Here is a 23,244-nt window from a genome sequence, read left to right as displayed (position 1 = left end):
CGCAAACTTAGCATCTTCCTCCCTTTAAATACGATTCCAAGTCCTCTTTTCTTAATTGTGTACTTTTTCGATTCTCTCTACCGAGGATGAAGCGTTCAATACTTTCCTGAAGGGATCTTTACGTCTTATTTCTTATGTTTTAAAAAAGACAAACAAAACCCAAAGAAAAAACAAACAAACAATCAAACAGAGGGATAATGAGAATAATCCCCACCCCCCGTTTAAAACAAAGGGCAGTGATAATCCATAGTGCAGCCAGACAGCGTCCTCTGTCTTCCTTGCTCTTCACACCACAAATACCTGGCGAGAAGATTTGGATTAAGACTAATGAACTGGGAGTACAATAATCTCCGTTCACGGCGGAGGACCGCCTCATTGTCTCGCTGTATGATTTTTGTTTGTGCGCCTTCGAAGGCTAAAGACGATGTCTATCCGGGGATATTTTGTCGCTTTTTCCAAATGCACAATTTTTCTCTCCCTGAGGATTTTGTTTCTTGTACCTGCAGGGTTGCAGGTCCGCAGCCAAGGGGATTCTCAGTCCTACAACAAAGTGATGGACAATATCACAGTCCGACAAGGAGAGACGGTCTTTCTCAGGTGAGTCTCCCCTCACACAAGTGTCTCGCTTCTGCTACTGCTGTTTATGAATTCCACCGCCAAAGTTATGCACTGCCTGTAGGCTGCCCTAAATGAAATATGTGGAATGGGATCGAGTAGCAGAAGGACTGACGTGCTGTCTGTTTTATCATGCAACCGACGTTAAAAACGGGCGGGGGGTTGAGCGGATTAGTCTGTGGAAAACACTCCATTCAAAAACGACACTGCTAATCTTCTGCAGCTGTTAACTAGAGACACTGATTGTTTTGATTGTTGTGTGACGATGCAGAACTAAAGGTGATGGGGAAAGCGTGTTTCTGGAAGGAGGACACGAGCAAAAACTGTTGTAAAGTGTTTGCTGATGGCTGTAGATGAATAGAAATATAGTTGTGGTTACAGAAAAAAAAAAAGAACTGAGTGACAAGTCCGTAAGATTTACACACGTTTTGTTTCTTCAGCGGTCCCCAAACCTTAGTTGGACACGGGGATTTGTGTTACTTTTACGTAATGCAATGTTGAGAGCAACAGAACCAATAAGGACAATGACCAAAGCAATTAATTTTATCACTGTTATAGGAATAGTGTTACTACTGTTTAAAGCAGGGCTGCTCAAAGTTAAGAAGGGGCAAATAGAACCAGGCTGAAAAACAACAACCCACATTCATCAAGAAGGCTTCTGCTGATAGTGACTTTCCATATGGAAAACTGACAGCTGCATAAGTATCAATGAAATCTTAATAGCCAAACAAAGGTGAAAAAGCTCACTGGTAATATCCAAACCAACTATAATTTTATATTTAAGTGATTTAGCTGGTGGAATTCTTTCTTCAACTCACTTCATCCATTTGCTAAGTCTGCCAAACTAATGGCCACAGGTCTTTAACCACTCACAGTCATACGTCACTATGCTGCGAAAATAAAAGGATTACCATATGACATATGTGTAATTAACAGATCATGAGACAATTTCTAAATTATCCCAAGCATATTGTTTCTTGCCTATTTTTGCGTGAAAAATATCAGCATGTCAGACAAACCCATTCACTGATATTATCTTCAACATCCCAATGCAGACTGGCTGACAAATATACTGCTTGCTTTTTCTACAAAATCCTCTTCATAATCCATTGTTTGGACATCACAGAGGCCTCTTCTAAAAGGTCATCAGTATGGTAAATAATGAACATAACTTGGCTGTTCCTTCATTAGGTGTAAGCTGACACAATAGGGAGTAAGGCTGGGATAAAGTGCTGACTAAACAACAATACAGCAAGACAAACTTAATCACACTGGCATCAACGTGCTCATTTTGCATTTATGGAATTAATAGAAAAACAAAATAAGCAAACAAGAGTAAAGTTGTTTCACAGACTTGGAACAAATTTTCTCCTTTTAGGATTTGTAAAGCAAATCCTTAAAATGGTAAAATGGCAACTGTTGCAAAAGAACAGTTAAAATTTATTTCAGTTTTACCTGTGTGTTATTGTATAATAGTAAATCAGATTTTTCTGAATATTTTGCACAATTTTTAGCCACAGTACTAGACTCTTGCTGAAATACTTTACAGTCCCAATCAAGCACTGTACTGACTGACCTACCACTATTTCAGCACCACCGATAGCAATCTATCATGTCCTAATATTGTTTAGGAACAATGTCAAGTCCCAACAGTATGTAACAGAGTCAAAGTTGCTCTAGATCAGTCTAAACAGCAGAGCTTGTAGGGCAACAACAACACAAAAATACATAGCATTCTTGCTCCTATCCATATTGAAACTGTCATGGAATGTCAACCCATCGCTAACCCTGAAAGAAGGTCAGTGGGATTGGCAAGTCTAAACCTACTATGATGCGTATCAGTCCTTCAGGCTGAGCAGTAATGATTGTTTTGGTCTGATTCATACATTCTGTGGCTGTGCTGTGCTTTGATCTTGTTAGTGAGTGCTTGCTCATGAAGTCACATCAGTTGAAAAGACATCTGAATCTAAAGCACATGCATTTATGGAGCTCTATGCACAATGTATAAGACTGCCCAGCTTTATAGAGTCGATGCTTCTGAACAAATATATTTTTCTGCAACTCCTGATTTGCTCATGAAATCAGGATCTTTTATATTTATGGACGGGAGGGATCTACACTATATCAACTGTAGTTTTAAAATAAGCAGGAATGCCTGCATCAAGTAAACCCTCACATTAATATCATTAATTGTTAAGATATTTTACTGATGATATGCAGTGGGTTTTAGATGTGATGATTTGTTTGCATGTTTTCCTTCATTATTTACATTCCGGGGATTCTTGACATGAGGGCAATTTTTATAAACAGGACAGAGGATTGTTTGTGTGATCAGGCAGCCTGCCAGCTGAGTCCAGAGTCTTTCTTTTTGTTCCATCCAGAACAGCTTCTGTTTTAGGTTTAATGGCAATAAGAACTGTGGATGTGTACACAAAAACAGTATGTAAGTTAAAATCCATGGTCTTACGACCTTAAACATTTCCAACATAAAACAACTTAACCTTCTACATTAAATTGATTAAATTGATCTACAATGACCTTTACTTTTAGTTGTACAACACTGAAAACACAAAACTGTGACACAATTCGAAGAATTTTAGAGGCAGTCAGTTTACAGTACAGCAACAAAAGAATATAAAAAAAGAGGACAGAGAATGAACATTTAGCAACATGCTTGAGTCACACTGGAACCTGAGCAGGATAAAAGGCCATCATAGTATTAGTAATCAGGTAATTAGGTTACCTGATGCAGGCAGGGCCCTTACAATAGCTAGGTGAGTTATTTTGTATTACCTTTATAGTACTTGGAAAACTTGAATCTGTTTGCACTTCTCAGACTTACCACTCCTGCTGTGTGCAGTGCTAACAAGCTACACATTGCCCTTTTTTTGACAACTGAGTAAGAGTAAACAAAAGAGTAAACCAATTAGTAATAGTAGCATAATAAGAATTTGATAACCTGCTAGCACTATGAAGGTTATGTATGTGCATTTGAATTTTAATCCATTATTAGAATGGCTTTAAATGGTAATAACCTCATAAGAATAAGGTTGTACTGACTGATGTTTTAGAATAATAGGAATAATAAGAAATATAATATAATAATATTATAATGCCTCAGTTAATCCTGGTTCTCCAGCATCCTACTTTGCTTAAAAGCAATAATGTAAATGTTGTGTTTATCGTTCTGACTTATTAAATGGAAACATTGATGGTACGTGTGGTTTCTGTGTAATAAGCAGGAATTAGGGTTGCAAAATGCAAAACTGCCTATTTCTAGTTGGTAAAAAAAATTAACCTATTGAAGGAAATGTCAAGACATGTTAGCTGGAAATATCTTTGGTGTTTGTTTGGTTATATAAGTAGGAATTAGGACCGCAAAATGCAAAACTGCCTGTTTTTCATTAGTACCACATTAATAACTTATTAAAGGAAACGTCAAATGTGATAATCACCTAGGAATACCTGTTGTAGTTTATGTGTAATAAAAGGAATCTGGGCTGCACTATGTAGTGATTAACATGGTATTAAGTTGAAACAGGCAGTTTTGCATTTTGCAACCCAGATTCCTTTGTATTACACAGAAAGTACCACAGATATTCCGAGGTAATTATTGCAATTCTTAAGGTGCCCTTATTAATTTTTAAAAAGAATTAGAATTGAAGCATTATAATATGGTAATACTTTCCTATTATTGTAAAACATCAGTCAAAACAGTCTTATTATTATTAAAGGTTATTACCATTTAAAGCCTTTCTAACAGATGATAATTCAAATGCACAGACACATCCTTTGCATTGCTAGCAGGTTGTTTTATATTGTTACCAAGGTATTACACTACTTTCTCTAATTGGTGTTGCTTCATCGTTATAGCTTTGTTTCCACTTTATTACTCCATGTTTTGTCCCTTTGTTATTCAGTAAATGAATTTCAGTATAATATTACTCACCTGTAACCATTGTTGCTACAATTATGTTACTTGGATATTACTTGGTTATTAGGTGGTAATAATGTGCAAATTTCCATATTATTACCTTTTTGTTCCCACTTTATTACCCAACTATTACCTCATTATTACTAATCAGTAGTCGAAAGCACTACCATAAGACTAATTATCAGTTTATCTTGATGTGAACGGACTCGCTAGTTTATCCCTGCTAAGGCCTCCTGTGGCGAGAGTATAGAGAGTTGCTGCATAGCAACTATCAGCATAGGCACATAACCGAAAACAATAGGAATACAAAAATATGATGATTCATTTATCTCTATTAACTTGATTGAAAATAGTTTAAATTAAAAAAAAATCACTTCATCAGCACTATTAATAATACTCCATTATGGATGTGGATCTGAACATCTAAAGTGCTCAAGCATTACAATAAACCGAAACATGAAAATGCACAGATAAGTTGATTTTGCTTTTTACCTTGCTGTGGCTTTTACCTATGGTGAAAGCCACTGCTGACCCAAAGGCTTGTGTCACATTTGCCAAAAAACATTATAATGATCCCCTAGACCTTTGGGAAAATATTCAGTGGACTGACAAAATAATAATAATAATAATAATAATAATAATAATAATGGATTGCATTTATATAGCGCTTTTCTAGGCACCCAAAGTGCTTTACAATTCCACTATTCATTTACTCTCACATTCACACACACTGGTGGAGGCAAGCTACAGTTGTAGCCACAGCTGCCCTGGGACAGACTGACAGAAGTGAGGCTGCCATATCGAACCGTCGGCCCCTCTGGCCAACACCAGTAGGCGGTAGGGTAAAGTGTCTTGCCCAAGGACACAACGACCAGGACAGAGAGAGCAGGGGGATCGAACGGGCAACCTTCCGGTTACAGATGAGCTTCCCAACCCCCTGAGCCACGGTTGCCCCATAAAACAAGATAAAAATTTAAGATTTTGCAAGGTTTGCATCTCGTATAACTGGTATAAAACTAACTCAGCATTTAATAAATAGAACATTATATCAACAGTCAAACATGTAGTTTGTGTTGGGGCCTCCTTTGCTCCTTCAGAAACTCGAACAACTTGTCGTTGTTGCTGTTGGAACCATAAATTCTGCTCCAGAATATCCTGACTATGGAGCATACCCTTATGTCCTGCTACATAACCCTTGGGACACAGTAGGACAATGATCCAAAACACACCAACAAGTCCACCTCTAAATGGCTAAAAACCCCCAAAATGTTTTGTTGTGGCCTAGTTTGTATTTAAGATGAATAACTTTAATAATTGACCAACGCGTTTCAGCTTGTGGCCTTCATCAGGGTCATCCTGATGAAGGCCACAAGCCGAAACGCGTTGGTCAATTATTAAAGTTGTTCATCTTCCCTCAAGTGTTGCTGGAGTTCCTGCTTTGTTAATTCTTTCATCCTCTCCTTGCACTTTGGAAGCAGGTGAAGTTGTGCCAGAAATTTTTTGCTGCTAGTTTGTATTTAATCCAATAGAGAATGACCTTGACAGTAGGGCTGCTCAATTAATCGAATTTTAATCACGATTACGATCTGGGCTTTCAACGATCATTAAAAATGACTGAGCTGATTATTAGCCCCTCCCTCATTTATCCGCGACACCTTAAAGGCCGGTCCGTGAAAATATTGTCGGGCATAAACCGGTCCGTGGCGCAAAAAAGGTTGAGACGGCTGATTAAGAGGACCCGAGGGAAGCTCGGAAAGCTAAGCAGAAGTTATTTGGAGAGGAGAGTGACTGCCGTTGGTTGAAAAGAGAGGTTAAAAAAAAACTTCAGTGGTGTTGCACACTATTTTATATTATTTTTTAAAGTCATTATTCAATACATTGTTATTGTTAACCCTTTAAAGCCGGTCAGAGCAGCGCTCCGTTTTGTGTAACTATTTTTAAATCCCTGTAGAACCTGAACCGTGTAAGCTAGCGCAATAATTTGTTTTGCATATGAAACTTACATCTTATGCCATCAGCTTGTCCTCGGTCACGGTTTCCTTCCACATAAATTGCATAAAAAGCGCTTGCAGGAACAAAAACATAATATTCCAGAAACACGCTTTGCCGATCCGATCAGCTGTTCGTAACACTTCGCACATTGAAACAGACGTCACCGCTAACTATCACATGTCCGCCATTTCCTGCCCGAAACCGGAAGTGATGTCATTTTCGCGGAAAATGTAGTTTTTTTTTACTTGTAGGCCTTAAAAGCCTATACTGGTCATGTTTGACTTTTCTGAATAGTTTCTGGGATGCTTAGAACTCGAATTGCACTGCTGGAAATAGTTTATTTTGATGCACCTGCTGTTTTCTTTGCAAATTTGCATCATAGGATTGTTTTTGTTTTTCCTGCAGTATATAAAAATTGCTGTATCTCCAAAATAAAACTATGAAGACACTCAAAATTAATTTCCTGTTGTTGTAAACTATTTTTTGCAACTTTTTTGTATTTAAAGTTTTGAGGGATAAACCTCTTAAATTTCTCCAAGTAAAAATATATGTTAAAAAACAAAAACAAAAACGATTTTCAATTTTCTTGTAGTTTATTGCACTTTTTTGCAATTAATGTAGTTACTATGGACTTAATGCATACATATTATTAAAATATGGGCTATAACAGTTGTATAGCAACTTGAAATGCTCCCACAAATGGCACTACAACATGTAAAAAAATAATATAAGCTCTGGCGGACTTGGTTCTATGGTAGGTCTTAAAGGGTTAAATAAATATCGTCAAATAATCGAGATCTCAATTTCAGTGAAAATAATCGTGATTATCATTTTTGCCATAATCGAGCAGCCCTACTTGACAGGGTGTTCAGGCTCAAAATCCATCCAGTATGACTGAATTAAAACAATTCTGAAAAAAAAGAGAGGGCCAAAATTCCTCCACAGCAACGTGAAAAACTCATTGCCAGTTTGCCTGTACATCCTGCTGCCAAGGGTTGAACAACTAGTTTTTAGGTTTGATGGATAATTACTTTTTTCATCTATTAACAATTTGTGTCCATGACCACGCGAAAAAATAGATGTGTTTTTTTGACTATTTCACAAACTGGTGTGATATCATGCTGGAAACTTATTTTAAGGATTAATGTATTACTATTTACTGTTTACTTTATTATTCCATATTTCTTCACTTATATTGTACTCCACCAGCAAGGTGTTTGAGAACCACTGTTCTCAGCCAAATAAATTACTTTTATTTGAGGGCGAGAGTAGGACTTGATATTGTTATTGGATACGGTTTATATGGCCTTCGTTAAAGTTAAGAAAGTTAATGCATTCTGAAAGGACTCATTGGGGCAAAAATGACAAAAATAAAAACTCTTTACTTGTACAGGAGTGTCATTTACTTGTTAAAACCATGCAAAATGATTAAACAAAGCAAGTAAGTTTAGTCATGTTATTCAATTGCTTTGCTCTTCTGAAAATTTAATTTACACCAGTAATTTATGCCACAGCAGTAGAAGGACATCATGGTAATTAAGTGGGACACTTTTCAGTTGCAAAATTTTAGACATGGCCCAAATAAATTTAAATAAACAATTTAACTAAAACAAGAGGCAAAGTTCTTGAGACCATACATTAAAATACCTCCCTCAAAATCAATGTCAGTCGTGTCAGGGTTCCTGGGTCGTTGACCCAGTGTTTTCCGTTTTGTCATGTTCAGTTTATTTTCACATCTATGTTTTCTGTGCCAGCATACCGCCTGCGTATTGTGTTCCAGTTATTTCCATGTATCATTAGTCAGACTAAGTTCAGCTGTGTACTCACCGGTTTCTAATCCTTCATCACCCAGCGTGTATTTAAGTCCTCAGTTCCATCCGATCGTTGTCGTGTCATTGAAGTACATGTGATGTTATGTTGTCGTTTCCGCCTGCGTTCAGTCAGCCAGCCATTCAGTCTTTCAGTCAGTCCTTCAGTCATTCAGTCAGTCGTCCAGCCAGCCATTTCCTACCTCTGTTCTGTTTGTTCACTCCATCGACAATAAACACCAACCTTCACCTACCTACCTGTGAGTCCAGCGTTTGGGTCCTCCTTCTCTCATCCACGACACTACTCCTGACAGAATGACACGACCCCGCGTTGTGGACCCAGCGGACTCGGACCTTTTTGAGCGGCAGGAGGCAGCGCTCTCCTTGTGGGCGGAAAAGCTTAAGGAGAGACAGCGGCTCTTCGCGGAGCGAGAGCACGTCTTCGAGGGTACTCGCTTGGCTCTGGGCGGGCCTTGGAGACGCCGCGTTCACCCACCTGCTTCCTCCCATGCACCGGAGCATCTGCCGCGGAGAGTGGGCGTTTCGCGCCGCGCTTCGGCGGCTCCCTCTCTCGCGGGTCCGCTCCTCGCTCACACGCCACCTGCCTCATTCACTGGACCTTCAACCATGGCACAGCGGCTCCGCCTCCCACCTCGGCTCAACAGAGGCTCCCGCGCCAGAGGCTCGGCTGTGTACCCCGCCCGCTTCCTCTTCCCGGGAAAAAGCGGCGCACACGCTGCCATAACATGGACTATTTTCAGCAACTCCCGGTGGTGAGTTCCAGTGACTGTTTTCCACCCTCCTCATTTGATTCTTCACCTGAAATAACTAATAGACTCATCTCTGATTCATGGGGAGTTTCCCTCTGCTCTGCTCCTCCAAAGACTGTAAATAGTGGTGGCAGAAAAACCAGAACAATCCCCGATAAACCTGCCAATATCACACACCCAGTCACTATTTCCACACCCATTACTCAGCCATTTCCCACCAGCACGGCGGCCCAGATTCGGCCTTCCCCTTCAGCCATTTCACCTCCTCAGATGGCTAGGGCCCAGTCTACACCCACACCAGTGCCAGCTCCCAGGAGGAGGGCAGCTCCAGTCTACCTCCACACCCGCTTCTGTTTCTCGGGTGGGGGTGACTTGTGTACAGCCACCTCTCGTGCCTGTCCCAGCGCCCAGGCTGAGGGCAGCCAGAACCCAGCCTGACCCCCTTAGAGGCTTGGAAGAGCTAACCGGTTCACCCGCTACTTCACCACTTCATCCACCTCCTGACCCAGCCTTTCACGCCCTCGCACTATCCCTAGTTAGATTAGCTGACCTGTCCCCTGCCCAGGCACCAGCCTTACTAGCCCAAGCTGTAGTTTTATCTCCGTCACTAGCTCAGTCTGTAGCTCAGCCATTAGCCACACCAACCTCAGCTCCGTCATCAGCCTCGCCTACATCTGTTCATCCCTTAGCATCTCCACTCCAGCCAGTTCCCTCATCTGCTGTTCAGCTTCCACTCCAGTCAGTTCACTCACCTGCTGTTCAGCCTTCACTCCAGTCCCCTGTAGTTCAGTCTCCTCCTGTCCTCCAGTCTCCTGTAGTTCAGTCTTCTGTCCTCCAGTCCCCTGTCCAGTCAGTCCAGTCCGCCCCGTCCAGTCAGTCCAGTCTGCCCCTCTCCAGTCTGTAGTCCAGTCAGTCCAGTCGCCTCCTGTCTCCCAGTCGCCCGTCCACCATCCTGTTCAGTTCCCGGACCTGCAGCCACAGCACCCACAGCCAGCTGTGAGCTCTCCTGCTCTTCAGCCAGGGGCTTCCGCGCCCGCTGGCCCTGCCTGTCTCCAGCCAGGGGCTTCCGCACCCGCTGGCCCTATAGCTGTGGCTCCGTCACCCCCGGCTCCCGTGCTGTCGCCTGGTCCAGACTCAGACTCAGCCTCTGCTTCGCCTGGTGCAGCTTCTGCTTCGCCTGGTCCAACTTCAGCTTCTGCTTCGCCTGGTCCTGCGGCCGCCACGCCGTCGCCCAAGCTATGTTCTGGACGTCATCGCCGGCGTGGCCGCCCACCGGACCCGCCCACCGGACCCGTCTCATCTCGGCCGCCGCACCCTTCCTCGCGGCCGCCCACCGGAACTGCTCAGTGGCCGCCGCCCCTGAACTGTTTTTGTTTCGGACTCCGTCCCTCTGTCCTGGGCCCCCTCCGCCCACCCTGTTCTGGTCTTTTTCTCTTTCGGCCGTCGGGTGCCAGCCTTTGAAGGGGGGGGGGGTACTGTCAGGGTTCCTGGGTCGTTGACCCAGTGTTTTCCGTTTTGTCATGTTCAGTTTTATTTTCACATCTATGTTTTCTGCGTCAGCATACCGCCTGCGTATTGTGTTCCAGTTATTTCCATGTAACATTAGTCAGACTAAGTTCAGCTGTGTACTCACCGGTTTCTAATCCTTCATCACCCAGCGTGTATTTAAGTCCTCAGTTCCATCCGATCGTTGTCGTGTCATTGAAGTACATGTGATGTTATGTTGTCGTTTCCGCCTGCGTTCAGTCAGCCAGCCATTCAGTCTTTCAGTCAGTCCTTCAGTCATTCAGTCAGTCGTCCAGCCAGCCAGCCAGCCAGCCAGCCATTTCCTACCTCTGTTCTGTTTGTTCACTCCATCGACAATAAACACCAACCTTCACCTACCTACCTGTAAGTCCAGCGTTTGGGTCCTCCTTCTCTCATCCACGACACAAATCCTGACAAGTAGATCCTAGATCAAAGTAGGGAGGATGGGTATAGGGCACATTGGGGAGAGTGTAAATTTTTAAATTTACACGGCTGCTATTTATTTTGTTGTTAGTGCACTGTATTTGATTTCACGTGCGTACATGCTAGGCACTGTGTAATTTCATAATTACATGATGGGACAGTTGAAATCTATTTTAAAGAAGCGAGAGAACTGCTGTTTTGGTCCGTGTAAGTATTTTTAATGTCTGTCTTTGTGTATGAGTCACATGTTTGTGTCCTGTTGTCTGTACTGACTATTGTTGTGAGGTGTATGTTGTAACTTACTTAGAGTTTAGGCATATGCAAATGCTTCACAATGTTAGTTAGTTCACCCTGACTCAATGCTTAGATAAAGTGGAAAAACACATTTCATTGGCTGGCTTTGTCATAGTGCTTTGTAGTAGTAGTAAATGCAGGACTAGACCTTTATTGCTAATACAGAAGAACACAGAAAGAGAAAATACTCAGGCATAGATGAAACTATGAAACACACAAGACGAGCGAACACACAGCATGAGGAAATATGATGCTGACATGTACTTAGCACTTAGTTCCTCCTATGCTGAGGGGCGCATCAGGCAGCTAACGATCTCCATCAATGTTGGTCAGCGGCGACTGCTTCGACTTTTACCAGGCGATGTTGACGGTTTATCATCCATAAACCATAAACGTAAATACAGCCATACTGGAGGGTTTTTGAGCATGAACATGCCAAATCATCTCTATTGGATTAAATATGAACTTTATTTGTTTATTTTGTTAGCCATTCAGTGGACATGCTGGTGTGTTTTGGATCATTGTCCTGCTGATCATTGTCCCAAGGGTTATGAACCAAGACATAAGGGTTATGGACATTCTTCATAATTCAGGATTTTCTGGTAGAGAGCAGGATTTATGGTTCCAACAACAACAGCAGCAGCTTTGTTTTTGTTCTTTGTATTACAACAAACAATCTCATAGTGTCTATATATAAAAAATGTGTGTGTGTGTGTGTGTGTGTATATATAATGTGTGTATGTGTGTGTGTATATATATATATATATATATATATATATATATATATATATATATATATATATATATATATATATATATATATATATATATATATATATATATATATATATATATATATATAGGAACTCAATGGGGATGTGGCGTACAACACTAGAGGCCAACTCCAAGCCCATAGCACAAGTCACCATCAAGTGCGGGATCTACCAAGGAGATGCTCTGTCCCCACTGCTGTTCTGCATAGGCCTGAACCCCCTCAGTGAGATCATTAACAAGACTGGCTACGGATACCGACTACGGAACGGAGCAGTTGTCAGCCACCTCCTGTACATGGATGACATCAAGCTGTATGCCAAGAGTGAACGAGACATCGATTCACTGATCCACACTACCAGGCTATACAGCAATGACATTGGAATGTCGTTCGGACTGGAGAAGTGTAGTCGGATGGTATCAAAGAGAGGGAAGGTAGTCAGAACTGAGGGGATTGAACTACCAGAAGGCAATATTGCAGACATAGAGGACAGTTACAAGTACCTGGGGATCCCGCAGGCAAATGGGAACCATGAAGAGGCCGCTAGAAAGGCTGCAACCACCAAGTACCTGCAGAGGGTCAGGCAAGTCCTGAGGAGTCAGCTGAATGGTAAGAACAAGATCCGGGCCATCAACACGTACGCCCTGCCCGTGATCAGGTACCCTGCTGGGGTAATAGGCTGGCCAAAGGAAGCCACTGACATAAAGACAAGAAAGCTCCTTACCATGCATGGAGCATTTCTTCAACAGATTTGATTCAACCATGAGACAGTCTACAACATCGGCTGCAGACTCACCCACCCCCACTGCTGCTGTTCCACCTCTGACACCTCAGACACTTCACACCTCCTCTATTCACCCTGCTCACTCCTCCCCACCCCCAACAACAGCATCCAATACACACTCAACACAAGGCTCCAGCCTGTCTCTCTCAACCACCCAGGTTAGGAGGGAACTGAGGAGGATTAATGGCAAGAAGGCAGCGGGCCCAGATGGCATCAGCTCGAGGGTCGTCAGGTCCTGCGCGGACCAACTGTGTGGGGTGATGGAGCACCTCTTCAACCTGAGCCTGAGGTTGGGAAGAGTCCCACAGCTCTGGAAAACCTCCTGTGTTGTACCAGTGCCAAAGACTTCACGCCCCAAGGACCTCAACAGCTACAGGCCGGTGGCTCTGACATCCCACCTGATGAAGACCCTGGAGCGGTTGGTCCTGGCTCAGCCTCGGCGCCTAACAAGCTCATCACTGGACCCACTTCAGTTTGCCTACCAGCCTGGCATTGGAGCGGATGATGCCGTCATTCACCTCCTGCATCGTTCCCTCTCTCACCTGGAGACCGCTGGGAGCACTGTGAGAATCATGTTCTTTGATTTCTCCAGTGCCTTCAACACCATTCTTCCCTCGGTTCTGAAGGACAAGCTGGTGAACTCTGGAGTGGACCATCACCTCACTACCTGGATCCTGGACTACCTCACCGACCGACCACAGTATGTGAGGACTCAGGGCTGTGTGTCGGACAGGGTCGTCTGCAGTACGGGGGCCCCACAGGGAACGGTTCTGGCTCCGTTCCTCTTCACCATCTACACTGCAGACTTCTCCCACAATTCCACCCAGTGCTTCCTGCAGAAGTTCTCTGATGACTCTGCAATAGTCGGCCTCATCACTGATGGGGACGACAAGGAGTACAGAGGACTGACTCAAGACTTTGTGGACTGGTGCCAGCTGAACTACCTCCAGATCAATGCCAGTAAAACCAAGGAGCTGGTGGTAGACTTCCGCAGGCACAAGCATTCTCCACTGCAACCACTGAACATCCAGGGTATGGACATTGAGGCTGTGGACAGCTACAGGTACCTTGGTGTTCATCTGAACAATAGACTGGACTGGACTCATAACTCAGATGCCCTCTACAGGAAAGGGCAGAGCAGGCTGTACCTGCTGCGGAGACTCAGGTCGTTTGGGGTGGAGGGCCCACTCCTGAAGACCTTCTATGACTCTGTGGTGGCTTCTGCTATCTTTTATGGTGTGGTCTGCTGGGGCGGCAGCATCTCTGCTGGGGACAGGAAGAGACTGAACAAGCTGATCCGAAGGGCCAGCTCTGTTCTAGGATGCCCTCTGGACCCAGTGGAGGTGGTGAGTGACAGGAGAATGGCGGCTAAGCTGTCATCCCTGTTGGACAACATCTCCCACCCCATGCAGCAGACTGTGACAGCACTGAGCAGCTCCTTCAGTGGGAGACTGCGGCACCCACGGTGTGGGACGGAGAGATTTCGCAGGTCTTTCCTCCCCACTGCTGTCAGACTCCACAACAAAGACTTTAACTGAACAAACACACACATCCACACATGTGCAATAACACTAAGTGCAATAATCTTTTCTGGCATCGTTGTATTTTTACTCAGTTGTATATAGCATTCGTATTCTATTTTTATCTTATTGTATATTTTTATTCTATTTTATTCTATTGTATATAGTATATTATTTTATTCTATTCTGTACAGCTGTGTACTGTATTTATTCTTATTGTATTCTAATTTTTGCGTCATAACTTTTGCACTGTCCACTTCCTGCTGTGACAAAACAAATTTCCCACGTGTGGGACTAATAAAGGTTATCTTATCTTATCTTATGGAGGGTTTCACCCCAAGTCCAGCACCCTGAGGCTGTACGCTAAGCGGAAGGAAGGGGGCCGGGGACTGGTGAGTGTCAGCACCACAGTCCAGGATGAGACAAGGAACATCCAAGAATACATTGGGAAGATGGCCCCAACTGACTGAGTGCTCAGTGAATACCTCAGGCAGCAGAAACCCAAGAAAGAGGAGGGAGACGAGGAACCATCATGGAAGGACAGGCCCCTGCACGGTATGTACCACCGGCAGATAGAGGAGGTGGCTGATATCCAGAAATCCTACCAGTGGCTGGACAAAGCTGGACTGAAAGACAGCACAGAGGCACTAATCATGGCAGCACAAGAACAAGCTCTGAGTACAAGATCCATAGAGGCAAGACCCCAGGTGCAGGCTGTGTAAAGATGCCCCAGAGACAATCCAGCAGGGTGCAAGATGCTAGCAGGCAAGGCATACATGGAACGCCATAACCAAGTGGCCGGCATAGTGTACAGGAACATCTGTGCCGAGTATAACCTGGAAGTCCCGAGGTCAAAATGGGAGATGCCCCCAAGGGTGGTGGAGAATGACCGAGCTAAGATCCTGTGGGACTTCCAGATACAGACGGACAAAATGGTGGTGGCTAACCAACCGGACATAGTGGTGGTAGACAAACAGAAGCAGACGGCCGTAGTGATCGATGTAGCGGTTCCGGTCTTCCAGTGGCGGACTCCCTCAGACATCGGTGCATTGGTGGTTCTTTGTGTCCGGGGATGGGCGTCCAGGTACACACCGGCTCACTCCTTGGTGGCCGCTTATCGGGGCCTGGAGCCTGGGGCTCGCTCAGGCCATTTCGGAGGTGGGGTGCCCCCGGCCTCTCGGCCTGGGGCTCGGTCACTCAGGCACGGCTGGCTGCCGGCGGAGCTCACGGGCGCGTCACTGCAACTCCCCCTGGCTGCTGAGTGAGCCCTCATCTGGGACTCTCCTCAGCTCTTTCTGGGACAGTGGCGCGGCTGCTCCTCTGTTGGTCTTCCTTGGTCTCTTGTGTTCTTGGGGCCTCTGGATGTCTGGAGTTTTGATCTCCTCCATACCTGCTTCATGCCCTGGAGGACGGGGCTGTGCCCCCCCCCCCCCCCCCCCACACACACACACACACACACACCCTCTAGCAGATCATTACATGAAGGAACCTTTTAAAAAAACAAAACAAAACAAGCACGTCCATGCTCACAGGTGTACACACGGGTGATCACACCCACAAACTACACCCTTTTTGGCTCCTACCTCAAAGCACACTGTGTTCTGTTGATCTTATGTGCTGCACAATAATGTTTAATATTTAGTATTTACTGTCATATTCCCATATATCATTGTGATGTTGTTTATTCTATTACTCTTGTTCTCTTCTGCTTGTTTTCTTTTTTTCTTTCTCAGCAGGTGACCCAGGTGATTGATATATGCATTTTTTTTCTTTTCTTCTTCTTTTTTTTCTTTTTCTGCTCATTCTGTTGGTTTTTGGTTTTTGCCCTTCTCCCCCGTCCCTCTTCTCAGCTGTTTCTCTTTCCCTCTTTCTTTCTCCCCTTCTTTCCCCCAGTCAAGTCTGTCCCATGTTCAGTAAGTGAAAATAAAATAAACAATAAAAGGTGAATCAAATGGACCATTATGGCAAGGCTGGGATGGTCAATTTGGTAAAGTAAATCAGTTGGGCATCTTTCTTTGCCTTTAGACAACAATTCTGATGGCAAAAGAGCCAAACGGGACAGGCAAAAAAAAAAAAAGGAAAAAAAAAAGAATAGGACTTTATTCTGTCCTTTCTTTAAGGCTCATTTACATACTTATAAACTGTTGGTAATATAAAATAGAGCATCGTCTTAAAAATAATCTCCAAAGTTACCCAAAGCCATCAGCGTAAAGCTTCAAAATAAAATGGAAGTTATTCCAGGAGGACAGAGCATTTTGATAACAAACTTTGGCCTACATTCACTGTTGTCCACCTGTTGATATTATTGGAAGAAAAAAAAAAAAAGCAAGGATTTTGCATTTCCACTTTTAAATTTTTATATAACTTTAATGCACATAAAAAAACAGCTGCTTGTTTAAGTGAAAATACGTTGATTTTTTTTTTTTTGCACGAATAAAGTTGTGGAGTTGTAAAGTAGTGTCAATTATGTCGTCAGTTTTATCGTTATGGCAAATTTTCAAATATATCTCGTGATAAATATTTTTGGTCATATCGCCCTGCTCTAGAAGCAATATTATATTTCTTTGAATACCACCTTATTTCACTTTATACAAAGGAGATACCACCCAGGCAGTAGTTTACCCCGATGACCTAAACCTGTTAGATGTGTGATTCTGTAGTGGGAGCAAAGATCCACTGTATTTAGCAGAGCGTAGCAAAGTTCACTTAACAGAAGAGCCTCACCTTGTTACACTAGTATAATCTCACCGATTTTTAAAGATCAACAGTGCTTTCTTTTCCATGTTAAAGAGAAAGAACTTGCATTGTTACTACACATTCTCTCCCTTTAAGAGAACTAGAACCCATCAGTTTTCAGTACCCCTGTTCATGTGATGAAGAATCCTTGGGCAGGACAATGAATGCTTCTGACGCTTAGAACCTGCATTGTATCTTTCTGTCATTATTGCATTAAAAAAAATCAAACTGCACAATATATTGGATAAAGCGCTATTTAAATGCAGCCATTTACCTTTTTAATATATTATTATGGGGTTAAAACAGTTGTTAAACTTCAAACTTCAATTCAATTCAAATACTATCTTATATCATATTATCTTAAACTGTATTTTTAATTTAATATACTAGTGTAATATTCTAGCAGAACAAAAAGACATGGAAAGCATTGTGCAGGTTGTTCCAATATAATCATCTAAAAAAGCACTGTGAAACACAGGTCTTCATATTTATAATTGTTTTGGTAATGCATGGGAGATGATGGAGCTGCTTGGTGTATGTCTTTGTTGACTGTTGTTATGCATTTACCAGTTTTGCATCCTGGGATGACTGCAAAGTGTGTCGTCAAGCCTGATCTGCAGTTTTATGAGCTGTCAATGTCTGTGGAGTTGAAGCATACCTCTGATGGCTGTACCTGTTTGTCAGTGTGGACATGTCTGTGTAAGAGAAAGCGACTTAGGAAGATTTCAAAGGAAGCTCCTTTGTTCCTTATGCTTTGATGAGAGCTTTTCTTAAATGCCATTTGTGATTGCTCTCAATCTGTCTGAGAAGCCACGATTTGTAATTTTTCCTAAAGACGGATTTGACATTTCTCTGGTACATTTTATGTCGACAGAAAGTTATTTTTTCTGGTACAGTTTATTTCATACCATACTTATCGTTTATAGTTATCAGAACCACTTACCATTGACATAATTTTAGATTAATTTAAATCATACAGAACCTATCTTGATACTTCATCCATTCATCCATTTTCTCCCGCTTGTCCAGGCTGGGTTGCTGGGGCAGGAGCCTAAGCACAGAAGCCCAGATCTCCCTCTCCCTAGCCTCCTCCAGCTTGTCTGGGGGGAACACCAAATGCCCAGACCACCTCAACTCGCTCCCTTCAATGTGGAGGCGTGGCGGCTCTACTCTAGCCTCTCTCGAAAGGAGGTCCTCGAAGTATTCCTTCCACTGTCTGACAATGTCCTCAGTCGAAGTCACCAGCGCTCCACCAGCACTATACACAGTGAAGGCAGAGCACTGCTTTCCCCTCCTGAGTTGCCTGACGATTTGCCAGAATCTCTTTGAGGCAGTCCAAAAGCCTTTTTCCATGGCCTCTCCAAATTCGTCACACATCCCAGTTTTTGCTTCAGCCACTGCCTTGAGCCACATTCCGCTTGGTTTGTTGGTACCTACAACACGTTCTCACTCCCAAAGCGGAACATCTTATGCTACGTGACAAATCGTCGGCATATTATGCTTCCGGGTACCCAACGTGTCACTACATTACGAGATCGGAAAAATTAGGAAACATGAGAACCGTTTGGAATGAATATACACATGTACATTCGTTTTCCTCAAATCACTTTGGAAAATGACTATCTAATGTCATTAAAATACTAGTTAAGGTTCGGGAGCTTCATTCTACTGGATTTCATCCATGACCCAGCGCATCCATGACCTCAGGAATGCCTTGGGACTTGACAAATCGTCGGTATTTTACCACTTGGGAGTGAGAACAGTCTGGTACCTATCAGCTGCCTCTGAAGTGTTGCAGCCAAACCAAGCCTGACTCTTTCTTTAGCCTGGTGGCACCCTTCACCTCTGGTGTCCACCATTTGGTCCGGGGTTACCACCACGCCAGGCACTACAGCTCAGTGCAGCGGCTTTGGCAATGGAGCTGCTGAACATGGTCCATTCGGACTTAATGTCCCTATTCTCCCTCGGAATGCTGTTGAAGGTCTCCTGGAAGTGTGCGTTGAAGATTTAATGGACCGGGGCCTTTGTCAGGCATTCCAGCGCACTTTCCTATCACCTCATCCAACTCAGCACCAGGTGGTGATCAGTTGACAGCTCAGCCCCTCTCATTACCTGAGTCCCAGAACATATGGCTGCAGGTCTGGTTATACGATTACAAAATCAATCATTGACCAGTAACCTATTGCGTCCTGGTACCACATGCACTTATGGACAGCCTTATGGTGTCCCTCATGGTATTTGTTATGGACATACTGTGATTTGTACAGAAGTTCAACATAAATAGTTTTTAAAACATGTTCAAACTCCATTGGAGCATCAATGTACATGGATATTAGATAGCAAGCATTTCAATGTAGAATGTAGACATGCTTGAAGACACGTCGTATAAAAGTGCTATACAGTATAAGAATCGGGCCATTTATAGTAGGTAATCACACAGCTCTCTTTTGTACCAGCACCCCAATCGTATTTCGAATAATGTCCACTTTTAAGTGCACTATTAATTTTTTCCTCATTCGTAATGGATTCGATGAATTCTGTAGTCTAGAAGCACTGTCATTTGTTTTAACGACTGTGGCTCAGGGGGTTGGGAAGCGTATCTGTAACCGGAAGGTCGCCGGTTCGATCCCCGGGCTCTCTGTCCTGGTCGTTGTGTCCTTGGGCAAGACACTTCACCTACCGCCTACTGGTGTTGGCCAGAGGGGCCGATGGCGCGATATGGCAGCCTCACTTCTGTCAGTCTGCCCCAGGGCAGCTGTGGCTACAACCGTAGCTTGCCTCCACCAGTGTGTGAATGTGAGAGTGAATGAATAGTGGCATTGTAAAGCGCTTTGGGTGCCTTGAAAAGCGCTATATAAATCCAATCCATTATTATTATTATTATTATTAACTAAGAGACTGACAATGTCATAAAGGTATACTCAGCAAAACACCAATTAAATATATTGTTATTGTTATTGAAAATTGTCATTGAGTTAAGTTTAAATGACTCTTGACTCACAATTATTTTAAAACAATGCCATTAGTTTCACATTAGTTTTGTACCATGTCTCTGAAACCCAGCCTGTTCTGCTTTAGTGAGTTTGTAAAACCCCAGTGGTACATAACACTGAAACAGCCAGGGAGATAATCAAATAATTATAAGTGAGAAATGTTACACTTCGTTATGCTTCTCTTTGATAAATGCTCTGCTTGAGTTTATCCATGACAAATTACTTTATATCAGAGACTACACGTTGTTTCATGTATGCTTAGCTTTGATTAACACTGTGAAGGGAATGGTACATGAGTTTACAGTTTAAGTTCCTGCAGTCACGACTCAATATTTTGATTTGTACTTAGAAACCTGCACTTGGTAAAAATGGTCTTTTCTTAATAGTTTGTCCATATTTGACACCACTCACACAAAAAAGAACAACAAGGATAATTGTTTGTAAATGAAGTTTGGCCAACAAGAACAATTTAAGTTATACTGTTTCGATAAAAATGCTACCTTAAATATTCAGAATCAACTCAGAAAAGCTGAAATGATCATCTCACATTATACTTGATTATATATATTTGATGAAGAATAAAGTGTTTAGCATTGTAGTTTACTAATGCACATGCATGACTGTTAGTCAACATTCAGTCTAACATTTTTTAACATTAAACACCAACAGTACAAACATACATAAAAGTACTTTATGTATGTTATGCATAAGGATACTGTGAAATATAAATAAATAGTTCCTGTAATGAATTAATAAGAAAGTTCAAACAGACTTAAGTTTCTCTGGATAAGACAGTGGGGAGAATTTTAATATAAAGTATTTTTATTCATCTTTAGGCATGAAAAGATGAATATACATACTTAAGAAAAAAAATCATGATTGATGTTGTCATAATTCATGCATGACAGGGTTAAAGAACAATAATTACAATGAAACACATCATACATCTATAGTAACATCAGTGTCCAATGAAGTGGTTTATGTGCAAGTGTACCATCCACACTGACACAAATACAAGAAAACAGCCTTTGAATAGCTATCCACTGTAGTGACCACCATGCGTGAAATGGTTAATGTTCAAGACTGGCATCATTGCAACTAATCTGATTTAATCCCAGGAAGTTTCAGTTGTTAGTAATTCTGTGTATCCTGTTTATCAGGCATCGTGTTTCAAACATCATGTAGCAAGAATTTTGATTCTTTTGGCTTAATTGATTTTCAATATCAAATCATTCTTTAAAGCCTGCTCTAGAAATTCTGGAATAGCCTTGCATATCAGGTAGAGGTCATCTGGCAACAAGTATTCACCAGTTTAAAAAGCACGTTATCTCTATTCGTAAGCTTGAATGGCTTGAATGTGCATGTAGAGGGTAAACTAAATGTAATCTTTAATGCCCAAAAAGCTTGTTTTTTTCCTCTCATTGCTGATGTTCTTGAGTTTTTCCTTATCCAAGAGAGTCAAGAAAGAAAGACATACTGAGGGGTACACTTTAAAGTTATTTTGACATACAGTAGCCAGGCTTTCTTTCTGTTAGCTGACTGGGCAAATGCTAAAACTCCTGTCAGATATAACAGGTATCACAACACTTATCAACATTTTCTGTTAAGCCAGGCTTTCTGCTTCAGACTCTGGGCACAGTAACATGTCATATGACTCTTCCTCCATTTATAATGATTCCCGTGAGTTCTGCCTACAGATACTTTATCAGATGATGATGAAATAATGATAAATATCTACAATAAAATGTAACGGGACACAGTAACACTACTGGAATTTGAAAGAAGCTAATCTTGGGATTTAGTGCCCTCAATGATTAGTTATTTTACTGCTAAGAGCACTGCTACTACTGCACATTCACCCAATGTATATACTATATATATATATATATATATATATATATATATATATATATATATATATATATATATATATATATATATATATAAAAAAAAAAAACAAACACCCAGCACGCCCCTGCGGGCGGTTTATCCTTCAAGCTCGGGTCCTCTACCAGAGGCCTGGGAGCTTGAGGGTCCTGCGCAGTATCTTAGCTGTTCCCAGGACTGCGCTCTTCTGGACAGAGATCTCCGATGTTGTTCCCGGGATCTGCTGGAGCCACTCGCCTAGCTTGGGAGTCACCGCACCTAGTGCTCCGATTACCACGGGGACCACCGTTACCTTCACCCTCCACATCCTCTCGAGCTCTTCTCTGAGCCCTTGGTATTTCTCCAGCTTCTCGTGTTCCTTCTTCCTGATATTGCTGTCATTCGGAACCGCTACATCGATCACTACGGCCGTCTTCTTCTGTTTATCTACCACCACTATGTCCGGTTGGTTAGCCACCACCATTTTGTCCGTCTGTATCTGGAAGTCCCACAGGATCTTAGCTCGGTCATTCTCCACCACCCTTGGGGGCATCTCCCATTTTGACCTCGGGACTTCCAGGTTATACTCGGCACAGATGTTCCTGTACACTATGCCGGCCACTTGGTTATGGCGTTCCATGTATGCCTTGCCTGCTAGCATCTTGCACCCTGCTGTTATGTGCTGGATTGTCTCTGGGGCATCTTTACACAGCCTGCACCTGGGGTCTTGCCTGGTGTGATAGACCCCAGCCTCTATGGATCTTGTGCTCAGAGCTTGTTCTTGTGCTGCCATGATTAGTGCCTCTGTGCTGTCTTTCAGTCCAGCTTTGTCCAGCCACTGGTAGGATTTCTGGATATCAGCCACCCCCTCTATCTGCCGGTGGTACATACCGTGCAGGGGCCTGTCCTTCCATGATGGTTCCTCGTCTCCCTCCTCTTTCTTGGGTTTCTGCTGCCTGAGGTATTCACTGAGCACTCGGTCAGTTGGGGCCATCTTCCCAATGTATTCTTGGATGTTCGTTGTCTCATCCTGGACTGTGGTGCTGACACTCACCAGTCCCCGGCCCCCTTCCTTCCGCTTAGCGTACAGCCTCAGGGTGCTGGACTTGGGGTGAAACCCTCCATGCATGGTAAGGAGCTTTCTTGTCTTTATGTCAGTGGCTTCTATCTCCTCCTTTGGCCAGCCTATTACCCCAGCAGGGTACCTGAT

At 42.9% G+C, this 23,244-nt stretch overlaps 1 protein-coding gene across 4 annotated transcripts in view; it reads left to right on the top strand.

Moving 5' to 3' along the window:
- The first annotated feature begins 363 nt into the window (after positions 1 to 363).
- ntm (neurotrimin) overlaps positions 364 to 23,244 on the top strand; it is a 158,781-nt gene continuing 135,900 nt past the window's right edge. For all 4 annotated transcript variants that reach the window (XM_085363359.1, XM_085363362.1, XM_085363361.1 and 1 more), the window contains exon 1: positions 364 to 597. In XM_085363359.1, coding sequence (XP_085219485.1) covers positions 425 to 597 — 173 coding nt within the window. In that variant the 5' untranslated portion in view covers positions 364 to 424. The remainder of the gene's footprint in view (positions 598 to 23,244) is intronic.

Source organism: Diplotaxodon limnothrissa, linkage group LG10 (genome assembly GCF_057381915.1).
Source record: "Diplotaxodon limnothrissa isolate DT_005_m linkage group LG10, D_limnothrissa_male_GT1.1, whole genome shotgun sequence".
Taxonomy (NCBI): domain Eukaryota; kingdom Metazoa; phylum Chordata; class Actinopteri; order Cichliformes; family Cichlidae; genus Diplotaxodon; species Diplotaxodon limnothrissa.
Note: the sequence above shows the minus strand (reverse complement) of the source record. Positions and strands in the feature narration are given on the sequence as shown.